At 38.7% G+C, this 22,279-nt stretch overlaps 1 protein-coding gene across 13 annotated transcripts in view; it reads right to left on the reverse strand.

The window, feature by feature from the left end:
* The window catches only part of PARD3 (par-3 family cell polarity regulator), an 817,661-nt gene that overhangs the window by 106,283 nt on the left and 689,099 nt on the right, over nt 1–22,279 (reverse strand). Inside the window, exon 23 of one of the 13 annotated variants that reach the window (XM_090266189.1) lies at nt 12,945–13,283. The exons of the other annotated variants lie outside the window; for them this stretch is intronic. Coding sequence (XP_090122315.1) covers nt 13,265–13,283 — 19 coding nt within the window. The 3' untranslated portion in view covers nt 12,945–13,264. Of the gene's footprint in view, nt 1–12,944; nt 13,284–22,279 lie in introns of those variants that run through there. 13 annotated transcript variants of the gene reach the window in all.

Here is a 22,279-nt window from a genome sequence, read left to right on the forward strand (position 1 = left end):
AAAAGAGTAATGAGCTATCTCTGAACATAATATAATATGCCTGGGATGTTCATGAAGAGAATGTACCCTTCCAGTTTTATTATGCTTGAATATTCTCTCTGGTGTAAAAAAAAAAACAAATTTTAAGTACTTTTTGTAATCAATAAGCTGGCTTGTAGCCATAAATCAACAGAATTGCATTTTTTAGAGACACGTAATCATGAACATAAGATTTACTTTTTTCTTATATGTATCATTAAAAAAAATCAGTCTGTCATGGACACAAGTCAAATCCAGTGCAAGTAATAGCATTCATTAAAGAAGAAGTATTAGCAAAGAAAAGTAATTGACAATAAGGATGTGAAGGGTGCTTGCAGGTTGCCTGCATGTAGGAAGGTGAACTCCATGACAGAGATTTTGATGACTATTTATTCAGTTATTGGAGATGAGAACTCCAAGATTAGTGAGTCCTCACCCAATATTACTAATGATATCCCTTCTGTCTTCCACCTTCACAGGCCTTGCCAACACTACCAGAGGGATGCCTGCCCTTTAAATATATTTTTAACAAGGCTGTTGGCAATATACCACACCTTGTGCCCTAGACACATCTATAGCCAATTTCTTGTGAGTCTCACTTTCCACAAGATTAAAGATAACGGATGAGGCAGGGAAGACAGGTAGCAAATGTGGTTCCGCAATCAGGGCAACAGCACAATGAATAGGAGCTGTGTACCCAGCAACAGGTTCCTCACTGGCATAGACCAACAATGACCACATCAGGCTTCATGCACAGACTCCCAGGATCCCCAGATTCTGAACTATTAACCAGGTTAAGGATATGGTCTCTGAGGACCTTGCAGACATTTGGCTATAGGTTTTCATATCTTAAAAAAAAAAATTATAAAGGGAGTTCATAATTCTCCAATGAATACCGAACATTGGGAACCTCTATAAAAAATTAGACATCTTAAAACTATACCCCAAAAGTCAATTATCTCAAGTTCTTTAAACTTTCAGAAATACGCTTGTCTGATATATATATGAATGAATATTCTGACTAGAGAGAAAAAGTAATATTATTTGAGGGTGACCATTTTAATGCAAATTAATTTTTCACAAATGATTATTTTCATAAAAAGAAAAGCAAGCTTCAATCCTGTTATTTAAAATTAGTTAGAATGGCAAATGACTTTATATTTTTCTACTTTTGTAACCTAACAATCCTCAGTTCCTTTAAATTCCATTCCTGGGCCAAGAGATGAACAACATATGAATCCACTAGTTGTTTTAATGAGAAGCAAACTTCATTTTACAGGAAACATTTCCTCATCAAAAGTCTAGCAGAATATTTAGTAAGAGGATTATTTGGCTTTCAGGAACCCAAAGGAGTCAACAGTACTTAACTTCTTTTGATATCATACCATGTACTCTGAAGATGAAGAGGGGCAGGACTGACATGGAGACATCAGGGCCAGTGTTAGGGTTTGTGCAAGTAAAAGACGAGAAAACAGAGCCTAGCTGGTTCTGCTTTTTTATCAGATTCGTGATATTAAAATTAATGTAAAATAGTAATGTGCTGTGGAGAAACTACCATCAAGTCAAAATTTAACATCTTTTATAAATAGGAAAGCTATTTCTCAATTCAGTTTTCTTAACCAAGATGAAAGAAAACGGGGTCTGAGAGACATGAGTTCAATTGGCGTTTCCACCACTTCTTAGCTTTAGAATATAAGCTTTGTTATGCCTCTAAATCTCTGTAAACTCTGTGTATTGTCAAGTGGTTACAAAAAGTGCACATTTTACAGAGATGCTGTGAAAACTAAAAGAAAAAATACATGCATAGCCTCCCCTATCACCCAAGCTGGGCTCCCACAGGCAGCAGGTGAAGTTCCAGAGGAATATTTCAGTGGCTGGGGGCTTTTCCCTCAGAAGTGTGGGGTCTAAACCCTAAGGTGGAATCCCTAGCCTATAGCACTGGAGCCAGGAAAGGAACCCAGATAATATCCAGCTGTGAAAAGCATCATCAGGGTTTCTGTCTGCCAGGGAGAGATGACTGGAGAAGTAGAGAGCCTCCTAAAGGATCAATACAGAAAATTCTGTTTACAGCCACTTCCGTTGGCTCTGCTAGAGGGAGAGCAGAGTGAAGTAGAGATGCATGAGGAGAGTATGGGGCTGGTGGCTCTGGGGAGAAAACTGAAGGAATAGCCACCAGGATCCCTGTACTGAGTCATTCTCCTTACTGCAGAAGCTATCTTTCTTGGGCAGACTGCTACCCTCCAAGTGGCGTCAGCCTGAGGGGAAGCAACAGCCTTGCCCTCAGGAATCACTCTGCCCCACCCTGTGGATCTTAAGCCAGACTGCTGAGTACAGACTGAGGCTGTATAAGTGATGAAGTTTAACAACAAAGACTTTAGCTGATACCTCTCCTGAGCCCAGTGCTGGTAAAAGCAGGCCTTGGTGGTAACCTGGTTTCTACCGCACATAAACAGGCTCAGCAGGGAGAGCCACAACCTGTGGATTGTTGGTAGCTCCAAACAAGGTCCCAGGGCCAGTCACAGTCAGTGTCTGACAAAGCTCTGGACCAGAGTCTTAGTGGATCTACCTAATATATAGAAACAAACAGCCAAAATGGAAAGACAAAGAAACAGGTCCCAAATGAAAGAACAAGAGAATCCTCCAGAAGAAGAACCAGATGAAATGAAGGCAAGCAACTTATCACATAGAGGGTTTAGAGTAATGATTATAAGTATACTCAACAGCAGGAAAAAAGACAGAAAACATAAAAAAAGGAACTGTCAGAAATAAAAATGTAATGTCTAAAATAAATAATACACTGGAAGGAATAAACAGTAGGTTAGATGATATAGAGGATCGAATCAGTGATTTGAGTGACAAGATAGGAAAAAACAAACAAACAAACAAACAAACAAAAAACCCCAAACAGAACAGAAAAAGAAAAAAGAATTTAAAAGAATGTGGAGTGCTTAACAAACCTTTGGGACAATAGGAAGAGTAACAACATTCGCATCATGGGAATACCAAAGGAGAAGACAGTCAGCAAGGGATCGAGAGCCTATCTGAAGAAATAATGACCAAAAACTTCCTTAGTCTGATGAAAGAAGAAGACATACAAGTCCAGGAAGTGCAAAGAGTCCCAAGCAGGATGGACCCAAGGAGGCCTACACCAATACACATCATAATTAAAATGGCAAAGCTTAAAGTCAAGGAGAGAATCCTGAAAACTGCAAGAGAAAAGCAATATTTACCTACAAGAAAGCTCCCATTTAGACTGTCAAATGATTTTTCAACAGCAACATTTCAATCTAGAAGGTAATGGCCAGATATTCAAGGTGATAAAAAGCAAGGATCTACAACAAAGGCTCCTTTACCCAGCAAGGCTATCATTTAAAATTGAAGGAGAAATAAAGAGCTTACCAGACAAGAAAAAGCTAAAGGAGTTTGCTAATACCAACACAGAACTGCAACAAATGTTAAAAGGGCTTGCTTTAAGAAGGAGAAAAAGAAAACACAAAGGAAAATAGTTTAAAAATAAAATGGCACTAAATACATATCTATCAATAAACACCTTAAATGTAAATGGCTTAAAAACTCCAACCAAAAGACATAGGGTAGCTGAATGGATAAGAAAACAAGACCCATACACATGCTATCTCCAAGAGATCTGCCTCAGATCCAAAGATACACACAGACTAAAAGTAAAGGGGTGGAAAAAGATATTTCATGCAAATGGCAAGGAAAACAAAAGCTGGAGTATGACTACTTATATCTGACAAAACAGACTTTAAAACCAAGGCTAGGCTACAGTAAGAGACACTGAAGGACACTACATAATGATAAAGAGAACAATCCATCAAGAGGCTATAACCCTAGTAAAACATTTATGCACCCAGAAAACAAGCACCCAGATATGTAAAACAAACCAAGACAGACATAAAAGGATAGATCAACAGAAATACAGTCATAGTAGGGGGTTTTAATACCCAAATGACTTCAGTGTCTTCCAGACAGAATATCAACAAGGGGACAGTGGCCTTAAACCACACAGTAGATCAAATAGATTTAATTGATATCTTCAGAGCATTTTACCCCAAAGCACTGGAATATACATACTTTTCAAGTGTATGTGGAACATTTTCTAGGATAGATTGCATGTTAGGACACAAAACAAGTGTCAGTAAATTTAAGAAGACTGAAATCATATCAGGCATCTTCTCTGACCACAATGCTATGAAATTAGAAATCAATCACATAAACACGGAAAAACATACAAAGGCATGAAAGCTAAATAACATGTTATTAAACAATGAATGGGTCAACAAAAAGATAAAGGAAGAAATCAAAAGATACCATGAAACAAAGAAAAATGAGAACACAATGTTTCAAAATCTATGGGACACAGAGAAAGCAACCCTAAGAGGGAAATTCATAGCATTATAGGCCTATCTCAGGAAAAAAAGGAAAAAAAAAAGCTCAAATAAACAATATAACTTTATACTTAAAGGAATGTGAAAAGGAACAACCAACATAGCCCAAGTAAATAAATAAATATCAGAGCAGAAATAAATAAAGTAGATTCTAAAAAAATTATACAAAAGATCAGTGAATCCAAAAGCTAGGTCTTTGGAAAGATAAACAAGATTGATAAACCTTTAACCAAACTCATCAGAAAAAAAAAAAAAAAAAAACAAACAGAGAGGACACAAAGAAATAAAATCAGAAAGAGGAGAAATAACAACTGACACCAAGGAAATACAAAGGATTGTAAGAAAATATTTTGAATAACTAGATGCCAACAAACTGGACAACCTGGATGAAATGGATAAATTCCTAGAAACATACAGTCTTCCAAAACTAAATCAGGAAGAATCAAAGACTCTGAATAGACAGATAAAATATAATGAAGTGAAGCAGTAATCGAAAAACTTCCAGCAAACAAAAGCCCTGGACCAGATGGCTTCACAGGTGAATTTTACCAAACATTCCAGGAAGAACTAACATCTCTCCTTCTCAAACTATTTCAGAAAATTCAAGCAGAGGGAAAGCTGCCAAGCTCATTTTAGGAGGCCAGCATAATCCTAACTCTAAAATGAGATAAAGACACTACAAAAAAATAATAATAATAAAATTACAGGCCAAAATCCCTGATGAACATGGTCACTAAAATCCTCAACAACATATCCATAAGCTGAATACAGCAATGCATCAAAAAGATCCTACACCATGATCAAGTGGGATTTATTCTGAGAATACAAGGTTGGTACAACATTCACAAATAAATAAATGTGATTCACCACATAAACAAAATGAAGGCTAAAAACCACATGATCATATCAACAGATGTAAAAGCATTTGATAAAATCCAGCACCCATTTATGATAAAAACTCTCAGCAAAGTAGAAATAGAGGGAACAAACCTAAACATAGTCAAGGCCATATATGACAAACCCACTGCCAGTATCATAACCAATGGGCAAAAACTACAATTGTTCACCTCAAGATTGGGAACCAGATGGGGATGTCTGTTTTCACCTCCCTTATTCAACATAGTACTGGAAGTCCTAGTCATAGCAATCAGACACGAAGAAGAAATAAAGGGCATCCAAATTGGAAAGCAAGAAGTAAAACTGTCATTATTTGCAGATGACATGATTCTGTATACAGAGCACCCCAAAGATTCCACCAAAAAAAAACTATAAATGATAAATGAATTCAGCAAAGTAGCAGAATACAAAATTAGTGCCCAGAAATCAGATGCATTTTTGTATGTCAATAATGTACTAACCAAAAGGGAAATTAAGAAAACAATCCCATTCATACTTGCTTCAAAAACAATAAAATACTTATGAATAAATCTAACCATGGATGTGAAAGACTAGCACTTGGAATATTATAAGACATTAAAGAAAAAGAAAATGAAGAAGATACAAATAAGTAGAAGCACATACCATGTTCATGGATAGAAAGAATTAACATCATTAAAAGGTCCATACTACCCAAAGCAATCTATAGACTGAGTGAAATTCCTATCAAGATTTCAAATATATACTTCACAGAACTAGAACAAATTTTTCAAAAATTTACATGGAGCCAAAAAGGCCTCACATGGCAACAGTGATACCGAGAAAGAACAAATCTGGAGGAATCATACCACTTAATGTGAAACTATATTATAAAGCCATCGTAATCAAAACTCATGCTACTGGCATAAAACAAGATACATGGATCGATGGAACAGAACAGAGATCCCAGAAACAAACCCACGCCTTTACAGTCAATTAATATTCAACATAAGAAGCAAGCACATACAATGATCTAAAGATAGCTTATTCAATAAATGGTGTTGAGGAAATGGGACAGATATGTGCAGAAAAATAAAACTAGACCACCTTCTTATACCACACACAAGAATAAATTCAAAATGGATTAAAGACTTAAATATTAGATCTGAAACCATAAAAATCCTAGAAGAAAACACTGGCAGTAAATCTTGGACATTATTCATAGCAACATTTTATATGCTACATCTCCCTAGGCAAGAGTAACAAACACAAAAAGTCACAAATGGAATTACATCAAATTAAAAAGTTTTTCACAGCAAAGGAGACATTCAACAAAATATATAGACAACCTATGGAATGGGAAAACATATTTGCTAATACATCTGATTAAGAGGTTAATATCCAAAATTTATGAAGAACTTATAAAACTCAACACCAAGAAAACAACCCAATTAAAAAATGGATAAAGGACCTAAATAGACACTTCTCCAAAGAGGACATACAGATGGCCAAGAGACATATGAAAAGTGCTGAATGTCACTAATCATCAGAGAAATGCACTTAAAACCACAATGAGGTATCACCTCACACCTGTCAGAATGGCCATCATCAATAAATCAACAAACAAATGCTGGCAAGGATGTCAGAAAAGGGAACTCTTTTGCATTGTGGTGGGAATGCAGATTGGTGCAGCCACTGTGAAAAACAGTATGGAGATACCTGAAAAAATTAAAAATGGATCTGCTTTTTGACCCAGCAATCTCACTTCTGGGAATATAACTGAAGGAACCCCAAACACTAATTCAAAAGAACACCTGTGTTCATTTCAGTATTATCTACAATTTCCAAGATATATGGAAGCAGCCCAAGTGCCTATTGGTAGATGAGTAGATAAAACAACTATTGGGACATTTACACAATGCAATACTACTCTGTTATAAAAAAAAAAAAAAGAAGCAAATTTTACCTTTTGCAACAGTATGGATGGACCTGGAGAACATTATGCTACGTGAAATAAGTCGGTCATAGAAAGACCAATACCATATGATTTCACTTATATGTGGAATCTAATAAACAAACTGAACTAACAAGCAAAATAGAGACAGACTCTTAGATAGACTAGAGTGACAGTATGAGCAGGGAAGGTTTTGAATGGAGGATGGAGCAGAAAGGAAAATGCACTCATGGATATAAACAACAGTGCGGTGACTGAGTATAAGAAAGTTAAATGGTAATGCGAAAAAAATAAAAATTAAAAAAACAAATTAAAAGAGAACTTGTCAGAAGACTACATTAACTGGAATGAAATACACAATAGTGGAGTAGATGAAGCACAGGATCAATTCAGATACTTGGAAGATATAAAGACAAAGAATACCCAATCAGAACTGCAAAAGAAAAAGAATTCCAAAAATGAGGGTATTGTGAGGAACTTCAGGGATAACTTTAAGCATACCAACATTTGGAGAATGGGGGTGCAGGAAGGAGAAGAGAGAGACAAAGGAATTGAAAATCTATTTGAAAAAATAATGAATGAAAGTCTCTCCAATCTGGTGAAGGAAACAGACATACAAGTCCTGCAAGTGCAGAGAGTCCCAAACAAAATGAATACACAGTGTCACACATCAAGATACATTATAGCTGAAATGCCCAAATTTGAAGACAGGGAGAAAAATCTTAAAAGCTCAAGAGAAAAGCAGTTAATTACCTACATGGGAGTTCCCAAAAGACTCTCAACAGCTTTCTCAACAGAAACTTTGCAGTCCAGAAGGGATGGCAAGAAATATTAAAGTGATGAAAAGCAAGGACCTAAAACCAACATTACTACCCACAGCACAGCTATCATTTGGAGTCGAAAAACAGATAAAGAGCTTCTCAGATAACAAAAGGTAAAGAAGTTCATTACCACACCAAAACAGTATTATAAGAAATATTAAAGTATCTTCTTTAAGAAGAAGAAAAAAGATCTACTATATAAATGGCAATAAATACAGCTATATAAACAATTACTTTAAATGTAAATGGATTAAATGGTTCAATCAAAAGACATATGAAGGCTGGATGGCATATAGCTAAGTGTTGGAAACAGCTCAAGTGCCCATCAGTAGATGATGAGTGGATTAAAAAACTGGTACATTTACACAATGGAGTTCTATGCAGCAGAAAGAAAGAAGCAAGCCTACCTTTTGAGACAGTATGGATGGGACTGGAGAACATTATGCTAAGTGAAATAAGCCAGTTGGTAAAAGACAAATACCATATGACCTCACTTATAACTGAAATGTAATTAACAAAATAAACAAATGAGAAAAATAGAACCGTAGACATGGAAACATGGAACAGGCTGATAGCTGTAGTAGGGAGGAGTGAGGAGGGTACTGGTAAAGGAAAGGGGAAGGGACTAGCCAAAGAACGTGTGTGAATGATGCGTGGGCACGGACAAAGTGGAGAGGCTGACTGTGGGCAAGAGAGGTGGGCTGGATGGAGGGGGGCAAAAGGTAAAACAAATTGGGATAACTGTAATAGAATAAACAATAAAAAAAGACCTATGAAGGCTGACTAGAGAACAAAACAAGACCTTTACGTATGCTGTGTATAAGACTCACTTCAGATCAAATGACACACAGACTGAAAGTAAAGGGATGGAAAAAGATATTCATTTCAAATGAAAACAAAAAACAAACAAGGTGGGGTAGCAATATTTATACTAAACAAAACAGACTTTAAAGCAAAGGCTATAGAACAGGAGACAAAGAAAGGCCCAGCAATTCCACTTCTGGGTATTTATCTGAAGAAGCCCAAAACACTACATTGAAAAGACCTACACACCCATATGTTCACTGCAGCATTACTTACAATAGCCAAGATAGGGAAGCACCTTAAGTGTCCATCTGTAGATGAGTGGCTAAAGAAGAAATGATGCATAAATAATGGAATATGATTCAGCCCAAGAAAAGAATGAAATCTTGCCATCTGCAACAACATCAATAGACCTGTAGGATATTGTGCTGAGTGAAATAAGTCAGAGAAAGACAGATGTCAGATGATTACACTTATATGTGGAATCTAAAGAACAATAAATAAGCAGAATAGAAATAGACTCATAGATACAGAGAACATTTTGAAGGCTGCCAGATGGGAAGGGGGTTGGGGAACTGGGTGAAAAACGTGAAGGGATTAAGGAGTACAAATTGGTTGTTACACCGTGGCCCTCATGGTGCAGTGAGCAGAATAGTCATAGGGACATAAAGTACAGCATCAGGAATATGGCCAATAATGTTCTAATAACTGTTTGGTGTCAGGTGGGTACTAGGTTTATCAGGGTAATCACTTAGTAAGTTATATAAATGTCTAATCACATGGTTGTATACCTGAGAGTAATGTAATAGTGTATGTCAACTGTAATTGAAAAATAAAATTTAAAGTAAAAAAATTACCCACAGATTGAAGTAACAAGAAGATATTTTTAGAATTCATATCAAAATGTGAACGCTTGCATGATACTGTCTTTTTGTGATATGTACAAGGCCAGGACTAAGGATATCACCACATATAAGAAAATGTCACCTATCTCCACTGTTACCATGACAAAAAAATGAGTCGTACATGTGTGCACTAAGTTATGTGCACAAGTGTGCATGTTGTACATATGTGTGTATTGTAGGTGGTGGAGAGAAGAGCAATTGGAAGACTATGAGGTGTATTTGGTTTTACTTCTGTCCTCTGTTCAGTAAATCTATGGGTTAGGTCTTTGGTGATATGCTGATAACATACATCACAACTGCTCTTTCACAGCAGGATTGTCCCACATATTTTGCATGTGAATGTTGGATGAGGCATTTGATGAAACCGGTAGAGATGGAAACTATTTCCTATAGGCTACACCTGCGCACTGAAGCCGAATGCCCTGCAACACCTGAACAACTCAAGCTGTTATAGCTCTTGTATATACAATGAGGAAAGGATACACCAGCAGTACACCATGGAAATAACTCATCATTCTCTCTTGACTGACATAATAGGTATTAATTACCACCAACTTGCTACCTCAACCTCATTGCCATACCAGCCACAGCCCAGACTCACTTCCCAGGTCATATGGTAGTCTGGAATGATCTGAACCACCTGATTCCCAGGAAACCAGAATTCAGTCCACAGTGGTCATTCAGACAGATTCTTCTTGACTTAATTTTTTCAACATAGTGTGCTGGTAGGGAGTATGGTGTTACATCCTGTTGTGATCCCCTCCCCCAATATTAAGAGAAGGTGACAATGTACTACTTCCTATGCACTGTATCAAGGCATGTATGGGTGTCATCTCATTCACATCTACCTCACCGAATTGTCACGACAATGGATACACAGCCCGTTAGCCTGTGACTGGCATGTTATAAGTACTGACAAATATTGGTTCTCTTCCCTTAACCCTTAATTCTTATATTTATGTAAGGTCAGTGTAATCACCCTCAAACAACAGATGTGGAAACATGTCTTGGGTCTTAAAGACAGGAAGTGGCTAAGTAAGGATACAGGTCCAGTTCTGGTCAATCTGACACCAAAACCCACTCAGGCACTTTCTCTCTGTCACTCACCTCCTACAAAATGTGTTTCCTCTGTAAAATCAGTGTCATGATAATGGAAAGGGAATATACACTAGGAATGCTTAGAATATGGGGAGGGCATAAGCAGAGGGAAGACAAAGGCAAAGACAGAGGTAGAAATAAGGAGAAGGAGGAGCAGGTAGCAAGGTGCCAGATGGGAAACTGAATAGAGATGTGTGTCCCTTTCACGGAGAGCCTGATTCTCTGTCAGCATATGAGCATCTCCACTCTTCTTCTTCCCCCACGCTCTCCCATGGCTCCTGCTGTTGAGTGTTTGGGGACATTGCCTTTCCTCCTTTCCATCAACAGAAAAGGCCACTTTGGGGGCACCATGTAATCTATTTAGAATCTGACGACCTTTCTTTTTTGCTCTATATATTGCTCCCATATGTATTTCTGCCCGTTCCTCCCATTCTTGTGTGTACTTCCTTAAGTGTCCTCAATTCATGAACATCCAAACTAAATGTTGATGGTATTAGATACATCATATTAGAAAATCTGGCATTATTATTCCGCCCCCCCCCCTTGCCTTTAGTTCCCTATATTTCCACAGCTTCATCAATTTATATTTTAAAACACCTCTAATAAACTCATGTCAGATTTTGAAGTTCTATTATCCAGGCCTGTTCCTCTGGATCCTGTGGCTGTCAGCCTTCCATTTTTCACATCATTTTAGCCTGAACCCTGATGGCAATATCATCCAGCCTAAGTTAGCATCATTATTTTGCTTTCTCCTTTCTTTTTTCCAGCTTCATTTCCATCACTCCAAAGTCAGAATACTCTGGTAGTCTGTGATGGCTACTGAGAGATATTCAGAAAAGGGCCTCACTTAGGGAAATAACTCTCAATGTGTAAACCATAAAATGTTAAAAACATACAGCAGACAAGACCAAGCCATGTTTTGTTAGTCCTTTACCCCTCATGGGTCAGGGAATCATGGGAAGGTTGATGGGAGAGTTTGGATGGGGTGCAAGAGGGTCTGGGAGGTACCAGGAGTTAGGCTGCAGCAGTGGGATTAGAGGACGGTGGACAGACCTCAGGTCACTGTAAGATCGTTAGGATGCCTGGATATGACCGGTTAGCTAATCGGGGAGGACATTAAGAAAGGCTGTTAATACACCAGGGGTGTGAGCTGGTTTGAAACCCTCATATAAAACATGGGTTGGAGAGAGAAGAAAGTCATGATGAAAAACAAGCTGGCCATGGCCAGGTAGCTTAGCTAGTTAGAGCATCAACCTGATGTGCCAAGGTTGTGGGTTCAATCTCTGGTCAGGGCACATACAAGAATACTAAAATCTTTCATAACACGAGGGGACACAATTTTCATTGAGTTAGATCTGACACTTGTTTTTTACTAACTTTTAGCATCTGAATCCGAAAGTGACCAGTTTTTCTCTTATCACATCAATTTTTTAAGGTACAGAATACCCTCCCTTTGTCCCCAAAATTATACAAAATTACATACAAAGGAAAGTAAAGAAAAAATTACCTGCATATACTGTTTATTTAGAGTTATTTTATTCATATAAAAGCTATATATTGTTACTGTAAGTCAAATTGTGTACAAGTATAAAGTTCTGCTACCAAACATACTTATTAAGGTATTTTATCTTTTCAAACGACAGGCTAGGAAATGCCAAAATGAGATACCTGAAACAGTCTCATCAGTTGCCAGAACTTTTTAACAAATTGCTTCATGAGACCCTGTTTTACAAGCAGAGGTGGGAATATAATGTTCTTTCTGTCAACAAGTGGCTCATGTAGAATGTTTGGATCACCAGGTTTGAGGTCAGATCTTGGAGGCCAGTTCGACTCCACTCAGTGCTTCCCACGAGCTCTGCTGTCCCACATACACAGAAAACAGGGATACTTGGTGTATCTGTGTGGCTGACCAAGAAGGAAGCAGACCATTTGAAGGTCAACACAGATGATCCAATTGTGCCCGTGATATTACAACAGATCAATGATTCTCTTTATGTCTCCATATTCTTCATGAAAACAAACGGAATGGCCAGTTGGGACTGCACCAAATAAATTGCCATTGTGGAGGACACTTCAAGCTCCACCTTGAGCTATCAATGAACAGTCACCATTCAGTTGTGTTATAGATTGGAATTCCCAATTCCTCCATTAAACCATGTATGTTATGGCAATACACAAAGCCACCGTCACTTCAAAAGTGCTGCAGAAATACACTCTCTTGATCGAAAGTAGGATGCCTTTGCTCCTTTTTCAAGCAAGATTTTCTCATGCAGTCTTGATGCTAGGAGTTCTGAAGCCTTTCTGGATAATCCCAAATCTCATGCCAAATTATTCAACTCATGCTGATCAAATCCCTTATGAACTGAGTCATCTTCAGTTTCAAAATCTTCATCGTTGCTGTCACTTCTTCACCATACTCCTGTTTTTTGAAAGAGGGTAGATCAATGAAAACTGGCCCTGGGATTTCAGCTGAATGAGGCACTGGCCGTATAGCTGATGGTCGACTAGGATACACTATTTTACACTTATTTTTCTTGTTATATCCTGACGTTTTCACTATACAAAAGTAACAGTCACTTGAGTGATCTCTGGGCTCTCCCTAAACCATAGGTATACCAAATGGCAATTTATCACGTGTTGCTTTCGTCCCCATCCGTAAACTCTTGAAACACTGCTTGCACACCTTGTGAGGGGCCCAAGACTTATCTTGATCACCAATCTTTACTTTAAAATATGCAAAACAGGCGTGCCTGACAAATGCGCTGATGTTTGTCCTTTGGGAATGGTGAAACTGCCACAGATATAACAAAATGAATCAGGGTTGTTTAGGCACTTACGACAAGAAATAGCAGAGAGGCAGACATGATCTGAAGGAAAGGAAATAAATACATATGTAAATAAAAAATAAATTTTGCTAACTCCTTGTATACAGACAAGAACTTGGGACTACACTTTGGATTCACTATATAGAGTGGCACACAACCTCTCACCACACAATCTCATGTGTGACTGAATAGCCTAGGCAAGTATGAACCTGTCGCTGGTCTCCAGGTCCCCAAGGTTGTCCCCCACCCCTCCCCACTCGAGGGAGGTTTGCTCTCAGCCAATAGGAGAACACTAGTGCTTCCCTTGATCTAGGCTGATCCAGCCTAGAGTGGTCACATTAAGATAAGTTGCACAGAAAAACTTGACGTGATAGAAGAAAACCAACTGCAGTTTTGAAATCAGCATGCCTATTTAAGTCTAAAACAGCTGAAAAATTGAACTCAACAGGATTTATGTTAAAAATTGCTTCCCTATGTAAGAATTGCACATATAGCCATATTAATAATGCCAGGGACTTAATGATAACTCTCTGAAACCACAAACAACCACCTGCTTCCAATTTGTGGACCCCAAGAGCTATAAATAAAGGTACCCTAGTTAATCAAAAGAGTATACATATAAAAATTAGCATGAAAAGTTAGCATAGAAAATTAAAATAGGGGGAAACAAGATGGCGGAGGAGTAAGTGGAAGCTACACTAACTTCCTCCTAGAACTAGTCTGGATTTACAATGTAATTTTGGAGAAATCATCTGAAATAACGAACCGAACACCAGCTGGAGAGAAGTCTTATAACCACGGAGAGACAGAAAAGGCCGCTACATCACAACGTGACCGGTAGGGAGTGCGGAGACGTGGAAGGGCTGGCTGGGCTCCCACGGGTGGCAGCTGAAGGGGCTGAGAAACAGCTCAGCAGCCGGGGATTCCCCCTGAGAAGGGCAGGGTCTAAACTCCCAGCTGGGCTTCCCAGCCTACAGCGACAGAGTGGAAAGTAAAATAGTATCAGCTGTGAAAAGCGAAAAGCCACAGGCTTTCTTGCTAGCCGGAGAGAAACAGCAGGAGAAAAAGAGCTCTTAAGTGGATCACATACGAAAATATTTTGGCCACCACTTACCCTGGGCTCAAGCAGAGGGAAGGCAGAGAGGACTGGAGACACTTGGGGAGAATTTGGCACGGTGGCTTTGAGGGGAGAACTGGAGGAGCAGCTGACTGGGTCCCAGTGCTGACTCATCCCCAGTACTGCGGGTAGACCATTCCCCTCCAAGTGACGTCAGCCTGAGGGGAAGCAAAAGCCCTGTCTACAGGAATTAAGCTGCCACACCCACAGTCCTTAAGCCTGACAGCTAATCACAGATTGAATAGATTAACAATCAAAGAAGACAGACAACAGCAGTAGATCCCTGGAAGTCTCCAACAGGCTGCCTAGGGCCAGACTGGTACATGATCTGACGCCACCAGAGGCAGATCCAGGAAGTGCAGATCATTCCAAGAAGCACCAACAAACAATAGGAGTCAAAAAAATGGGGAGACAGAGAAACAACCTCCCATCAAAAGGAAAGGTAGAATCCACAGAAAGAGTGCTAAATGAAATAGAGGGGAGCGAACTATCAGATATGGAATTCAAAACATGGATTATGGAGAAGCTGAATGAGCTCAGCGGAAACTTCAAAGAACTCCAGAAAAACTACAAGGAACTCACAGAAAATTACGTGAGCATGAAAAAGGACATAGAAGCTATCAATAAGAGCCAGGAGGAAATGAAAAATACGATCTCTGAATTGAAGAACACAGTAGAAGGAATTAAAAGCAGGCTAGAGGAAGCAGAAGATCGGATCAGCGAGCTGGAGGACAACCTACACAAAAACTCCCAGACAATGCAACAAAATGAAAAAAGACTGAACAAGACTGAAGAGGTTCTAAGACAGCTGCAGGACAACATGAAACGTAATAATATCCGTATCATAGGAATTCCAGAAGGAGAAGAAGAAGAGCAAGGGATAGAAAACCTCTTTGAAAAACTAATGACAGAAAACTTTCCTAACATGACGAGAGAAAGAGTCACGCAAGTCCAGGAAGCACAGAGGGTCCCAATGAAGATGAACCCCAACAGGCCCACTTCAAGACACATCATAATTAAAATGCCAACATTCAAAGACAAAGAGAGAATCCTAAAAGCAGCAAGAGAGAAACAACTAATAACATACAAGGGAGCTCCAATAAGGCTATCATCAGATTTCTCAGCAGAAACACTACAAGCCAGAAGGGAATGGCAAAAAATATTCCAAGCAATGAAAAACAAAGGCCTACAACCAAGAATACTCTACCCAGCAAGGCTTTCATTCAAAATGGAAGGTGAAATAAGGAGTTTCCAAGACAAAAGAAGGCTAAAAGAATACATCTCCACCAAACCAGCATTGCAAGAGATGCTAAAGGGTCTCCTTTAAGAAGATGAAGAAACAGAGAGACAGAGAGGAACACGAGTACAAAGGGGGAAAATGACAATGAATAAGTACTGAAAGAAAGAAGGAACTTCTACCATTTGCAACAACATGATTGGAACTAGAGAGAATTATGCTTAGCGAAATAAGCCAGGCAACAAAAGAAAATTACCTTATGCTGTCACCTGTTACAGGAAACTAATGAACAACACAAACAAATGAGCAAAATTGAACCAGAGGTATGTAAACAAGGAATAAACTAACAGTAACAAAGGGGGAGATGGGAGGGAGAGAAGGGGTAAGAAGGGGAAGGGTCTAGTCAAAGAACATGTATGAATGACCCATGGACATGGACAACTGGGTGGGGACTGACTGTGGGGGGGGGCAGGGTGCAGGGAAGCAAGAGGGGGAAAAAAAGTGAGACAACTGTAGTGGAAAAACAAACAAACAGAAAATTTTTTAGTGGGGGGGGAATAAAAATATAAAGAATAGAAATGCAAGTTCAGTGAATATTAGAAGGACAAGGATTTTCCTTCCGATAAGACAGTCCTACAGATTTAGAGACTTGTATGTGGGTTATGTTACATAAATTAACATGTGTTTTCTGTTTTCAAAGGGCATAAGCCTACAATCTCATTACCTGAGTGATTATCTGTATGCATAGGCCTCACTTAATCCTGTCTGCATTGCTGCCTCCTGAGACTCAATGGTTTGGCTGAACTAAGTGGCTGGGTTGGTGAAGAACGGGGTGGTCTGTGGGCTTCACTTTAAAACTGGTTTCTCTTTTCTATCCTAATGGCTTGGACAGAAAAAGCCCAGAGGCCTGAGATGGGGGAAACCTAAAATATTTCCCTCAGTCCAAAATAAGTATAATGGGCAAAAGGGTTTTGGACAGGTGAGATGTACCTGGCACACCTTCCTCCAAAGAAGCCCTTCTTTTCCCTAATGTGGGACATTGAAAAATTAATACCTGTCTTTTGTCATCTAGTGGTTACGGATTAAATGATGTCCTTTAACCCTGTTGCCCCCAGAATACAACAAGGATGCCAGCCTGTCAAACCAAGCATGCCGTTGTCCAGAGACAGCCAACCAACCTGGAGTCTGCACGATCCTTCCCTTTGTGGGAAGGCCACCCTCCCCTCCACATCCCCACTCTTATTAGGGATTTCTTGACCCACGGGTAGGTAGGACGACGACCATGTCCAGCTTGAAGCAGCTAGAGGAGCTCGAGACCTTCATCCATTGTCCTTTATAAGATTGTAAAGGGTCTTAAGTCTGAGAGGGAGGAATTGTTATTTTTTATTGTTAAAATATTTAACTAATTAATTAATTAATTTTAAAAAAAGAAGAAGAAGAATATATGAAAGGGTGAGGCGGGAGAGCTTGTATGTACGACCCATGGGCATGGACTTGGAGAGGGGATTGTTGGGGAAGGGGGGTGCTGGGCGGAGGGTAGCAAAGGGGAAAAAAAAATTGGAACTATTGTAACAATATAATCAATAAAATATACTTAAAAAAAAAAAAAAAAAAAAAAAAAAGAAAGGTGACTACAAAATCCCATACAAAAAAAAAAAAAAAAAAAGAAAATTAAAATAGTTGAAAAATGAATAACAGAAAAAGAGTCAAAAAAAATTTTTGTCATCAAATGAACGAGTTATAAATGTGAAGCAGTAATGTCTGCTTCCCCTCCCACTCTCTAAGCTGTCTGGTGCTTGTTTGCCCCTCATCCCTGTTAGCTAATAGCCATTCTGTCTCCACTACAGGTTGGGAAAACTTCTGAGGACCTCTCTCTTTGTATCCCCCACATAGCTGAACCAAACAGAAGCCCTACACTTACAATTCTCAGTAAACATGTATTTATTCACTGCCTTGAGTCAATTAGGCCAGTAAGTATTCTAGGTCTGAGTGGAATGTGGGAAATGAGAATGAAAGAAAGATTGGTTTTGCTGGAGAGAAGACCTGGGGAGTTTTATAAGGCTGAGGTTGAGTTAAGATGATTTTAAAAGTCCAATGAAAGAAGAAAGACATTAGAGATGAAGGCACTTTCAAGAGGAATGTCCTGATGGTTCTTGTGAGCCTGAAGGTTGGTGGAAGTGTTGAAGTTAAGACATCTCTTTTCTGGGCTCTTGCAAGAGCTTCCTGCTTTTTCTTTTTTGTTTTTTTAGTTTTTTAAAAAATTTTACTGATTGATTTGGGAGAGAGATTTGTTGTTCCACTCATTTATGCATTCTTGTAATGCATAAGGTAAATGACCACAATGCCTTACGGTTCTAGGCACTATTCTGTGGCTGTCTTGTGCAGAGGAGAGAAGAATAAGCATGGGTCTCCCAGTTGCCCTTCCTTCTGGTTGCTACCACTTCTATGTAAAAAAGAAAAAAAACCCACGGTTGTTTATATTGAGCTTGTCATGTAATGAATGCTTGAAAGTATCATATAGAAAGATAAGTTTAACAACTCTTTCTCAGGAGAAGTCTAACAACAGAAAGTAACATTATGAAGACAATAAAAAACTTTACCAGAGGTAGAAGGGGGTGAGGGAAGGTAGACAAGGGTTTCAGGAGATAAACGGTGATGGAAGGAGACTTGACTTGGAGTGGTGAACACACTATACAATATACAGATGATGTATTATAGAATCGTACATCTGAAATATGTATAACTTTATTAATCAATATCACTCCAACAAATTCAATAAAAAAGTTAAAAAAAAAATAAAATAAAAAAGTAAGAAATAAAGTCTTTACAAAATTAAGACTTTTTAGTAAAGGAAGACTATGAGATGAGTTTTCAGTACTTCAAAGAGTCTAGACCACTTGAAAAGCCTCAAATGATCAGACCTCATCAGGAAGTTACCACACTAGCTTTGCTAACAGATGTCATATTAGCATTAATTGTAATGCCCCATCCCTCTTGCCTCTTGGGAATTCCAGGCACCTCACATAAATCCTACAATAAAACCAATTAAAATATCATTAAAAAATAAAGACTAAAACTATTCCAATAAATGCTAAATTCACTCTAAATACATTCATTTTGCATCACTCTTAGAAGACAGAGTAGTGTGAATGTTACAAAGCTTTACTGAGGTCAGTACCAATCTCAGGAGGTCAATCTGGAAAACACGATTAAATTAGTAAAATGTGCTCAGACCTGTCAAATTTCCAAGTCTGGCTTCCATCAGTACTGTGTTTAAGGAACTTTCTAAGTTTTATATGAAGCTTTGTTTCTACCTGTAATAAAGTAAGGGAGATATCGATGAGATAAATGTGTACTGCAAAATACATAAAATGTCATGATAGGCAAGATGAAATGTCACTTTCAAAAATTTATCCTTTTATTCATAGCACATGTCTCATTAGAAAGTATGGATGCTCTGTGAACATCTCTTATAGGAATAAAAGGAGTTACATTTTAAGTAAGAAACTTAATAATTTGTGTGAATAGATCGAAAAAGCAGACCCATCAAGAACTTTTTAGGAGTTCCAACTCTGTGCATTATAAAAATGCCTTTCTATGAATCTGTACAGAAGTATGTAAACACAGGCTCCACTCTATCCTTTCTGCAAAGTATGAAGCAAGGTAAGTAATATGCCTTTTTAAGGAAAGGCATATTTCCTTTAACCAAAAATAAACAAATAAATAAATTATATTCACAATTAAACAAGCATTTAGTAAAGAAAAGGGATAGGAACACATGAATGTATGTGGGGGTGTTGGGGAGGTACATATTTAAAATACCTGAAATACCTGCATCCAAAAAGTACATAATAATTATCACTGGGTGTTGTCATTTGTATTTTTCATTGTGTTTTCTGATTTCTTCATGGTTTTTGCATTCAAGATGTAGTATTTTGTATTTGGTAAAACAGTGCTGCTCTCAAAAAAACATGAGTGGGTATTAGAACTACAAAGACAGAAATTGACTGAGTCTATTTAATTGGTCTCAGAAAAAAGAAAATAAAATACCTGAGTCAAATGGCTGACATCATTTCTTACATTAACTGCATACTCTCACTTGGACACAGCTAATTGTCTAAGGTGGCTCTGCAACATTCCTGATGTCCTGCCACCCAATTCAGTGTCTTTATGCAAATATTTAAGAAACATGCAAGAAACTGAGTAAGTGGGTTACACTGCTTTAACAATAAGCATTCATAATGCTATTTGTACTACTTGCAGAGAATAACAGTGGATGATCTCTTAGGGAATTTTATAAATGGAACACTGTCAAATTTATAAGCAACTATTTAGACAGCAAATATGTTGCTTGGATTGTAGCAGTCTTAACCACTGCAAGCAGCTTAACCTTATCTCCCAGCGCCACTGCCTCCTGAAGTAATTGATGCTCCGAGTCCCCAGTCCCACAGAAACCAGGCCGCTATGTTACTGTCCACAGCAATCGACTGCTGGCAGAGACAGGAAGCTGCACTGAGCCCAGATCAATAGACGCGTCAACAGTAAGCTGCTTAATCTACTTTGGCCTATCTCATTTTAGGGCACAGAGTTTGCAATTCTGCTCTTGGGTCCCTCCGGCAGGAAATGGTTTGGAAAGTTTAGTCTTAAAAAGTTTAAGTGGTATGCTTATCCTTCAGGCTCTTGAATGTTTATTCAGGAGAATAGCTGTTTTAAATGTTTTATAAATGTGAATAATGTAAACAAGGCACGACTTCCTTCCTTCACATGTGAAAACTATAACGGTGATTTCCTTGACTATGGACAACAAGATTAACACTACACACAGCCAATTACACTTTAGCGGAAACTTTTGGTGCACATAGTCTGAGCTACTGTCATCTTTAAAAGGGGGCTACCCACCCCCATCCAATGGCATTCTTCTGAAAAAAAAAAGAAACTCACTTTAAATAAATATTTATTTCTTCTTTAACTATAACTTAGACAAATGGCTTCTTTAGTTGTGACACCTCAAATGAATACCAATTAAAACATCTTTCTTCTTCCTCAGAACAGTGTGGGAGTAAAGAACTGGTGGGTTGGAGGAAAGATAATAGGGAAAATCAAAGGAGTCTGGAACCCATGAATTCTGGTGCTGCCAGAGGCACACCCTCAGGCCAGTAAGTCACCTCACTGCCATCCTGTCCCCAACTCCTTCTAGCTCACTCAACTTTCTCCAGGAAGACCAGACACATCTTCGTCACTTGGAAATAGTGCGCGCTGAGGACCTAACACTGCCAGCAGTACTGATGCAAGTTGTCCTTCCATTATGAGGAAAAGAAGGGCACTGATCCTTTCCATTTAAAAAACATTCCATTTGTAAAAGTCTCAATACTTTTGTAAGCCTTTAGAAAGGACAATTCATTACCCCTCATCCTTAAAAATGACCTTCAGAGGTGTAACAGGTGATTCGATCCCACTTTATGGGTGCAGACGACATGGAGGACGGGGATGAACACAGAGGGCCTGCGGGACATGGTGGGGGAAGGCAAGGAGGAGCAGAAGCAGGAGACAGAGGAAGGGGAACGGCAAAAATGGATTCACTCTGCAATCGGTGGCATGAGAAGTACAGACCATAAAGATGTTTTAAGATCAGGTGTCTGCTTTTGGAAATTAGTTGAGGTCTCCTCTACTTACCTGAAATTAGCCCAGCACTTTCTAAGGCAAGATAGTGAGAAAGACCAAATAATAGGCAGAAAGGGAAGCTCACAGAAGCACCAAAGCATCCAAGAAATTTCCAGCTGAAAGAGCTGAGAGTGCAGCTGGGAGAGCTGAAGTCAGTGCTGGTGCCCAGAGGCAAGAGCTAGCTCATATTATTTGCCTAACATATTTGTTTTGTTGTTTAGTGCATGCTGCTTAAAATTGTTATCCTCTTCACGATTAACTTATTTTTCATTTGGTCGTGACCTTAGTCCCTTGTGACAGTTTTTGAGGCAATTATTTGGCCTGATAGAATTTTAGCTATAACTTCTGTATTTTGGTTTTATTTTCATGGAATATTTTTTATATCTTTATTTTTAACCTGATTATGTCCATATAGGTTTACTGTTCGATCTTCCAGTCAGGGCACATCAGAGAAGGAAAACTCTGACTCCAAAAAACCTCCGCTGCCTTGCGGCATACCTCTTCAGGGGAAAGGCTAAGGGAGTAAACCCCGACAGAAAATCCGGAGCCGGAGTCCCTAAGGCAGTTTGACGGTT

Source organism: Furipterus horrens, unplaced genomic scaffold (assembly GCF_987537825.1).
Source record: "Furipterus horrens unplaced genomic scaffold, mFurHor1.1.pri manual_scaffold_2, whole genome shotgun sequence".
NCBI classification, from domain to species: domain Eukaryota; kingdom Metazoa; phylum Chordata; class Mammalia; order Chiroptera; family Furipteridae; genus Furipterus; species Furipterus horrens.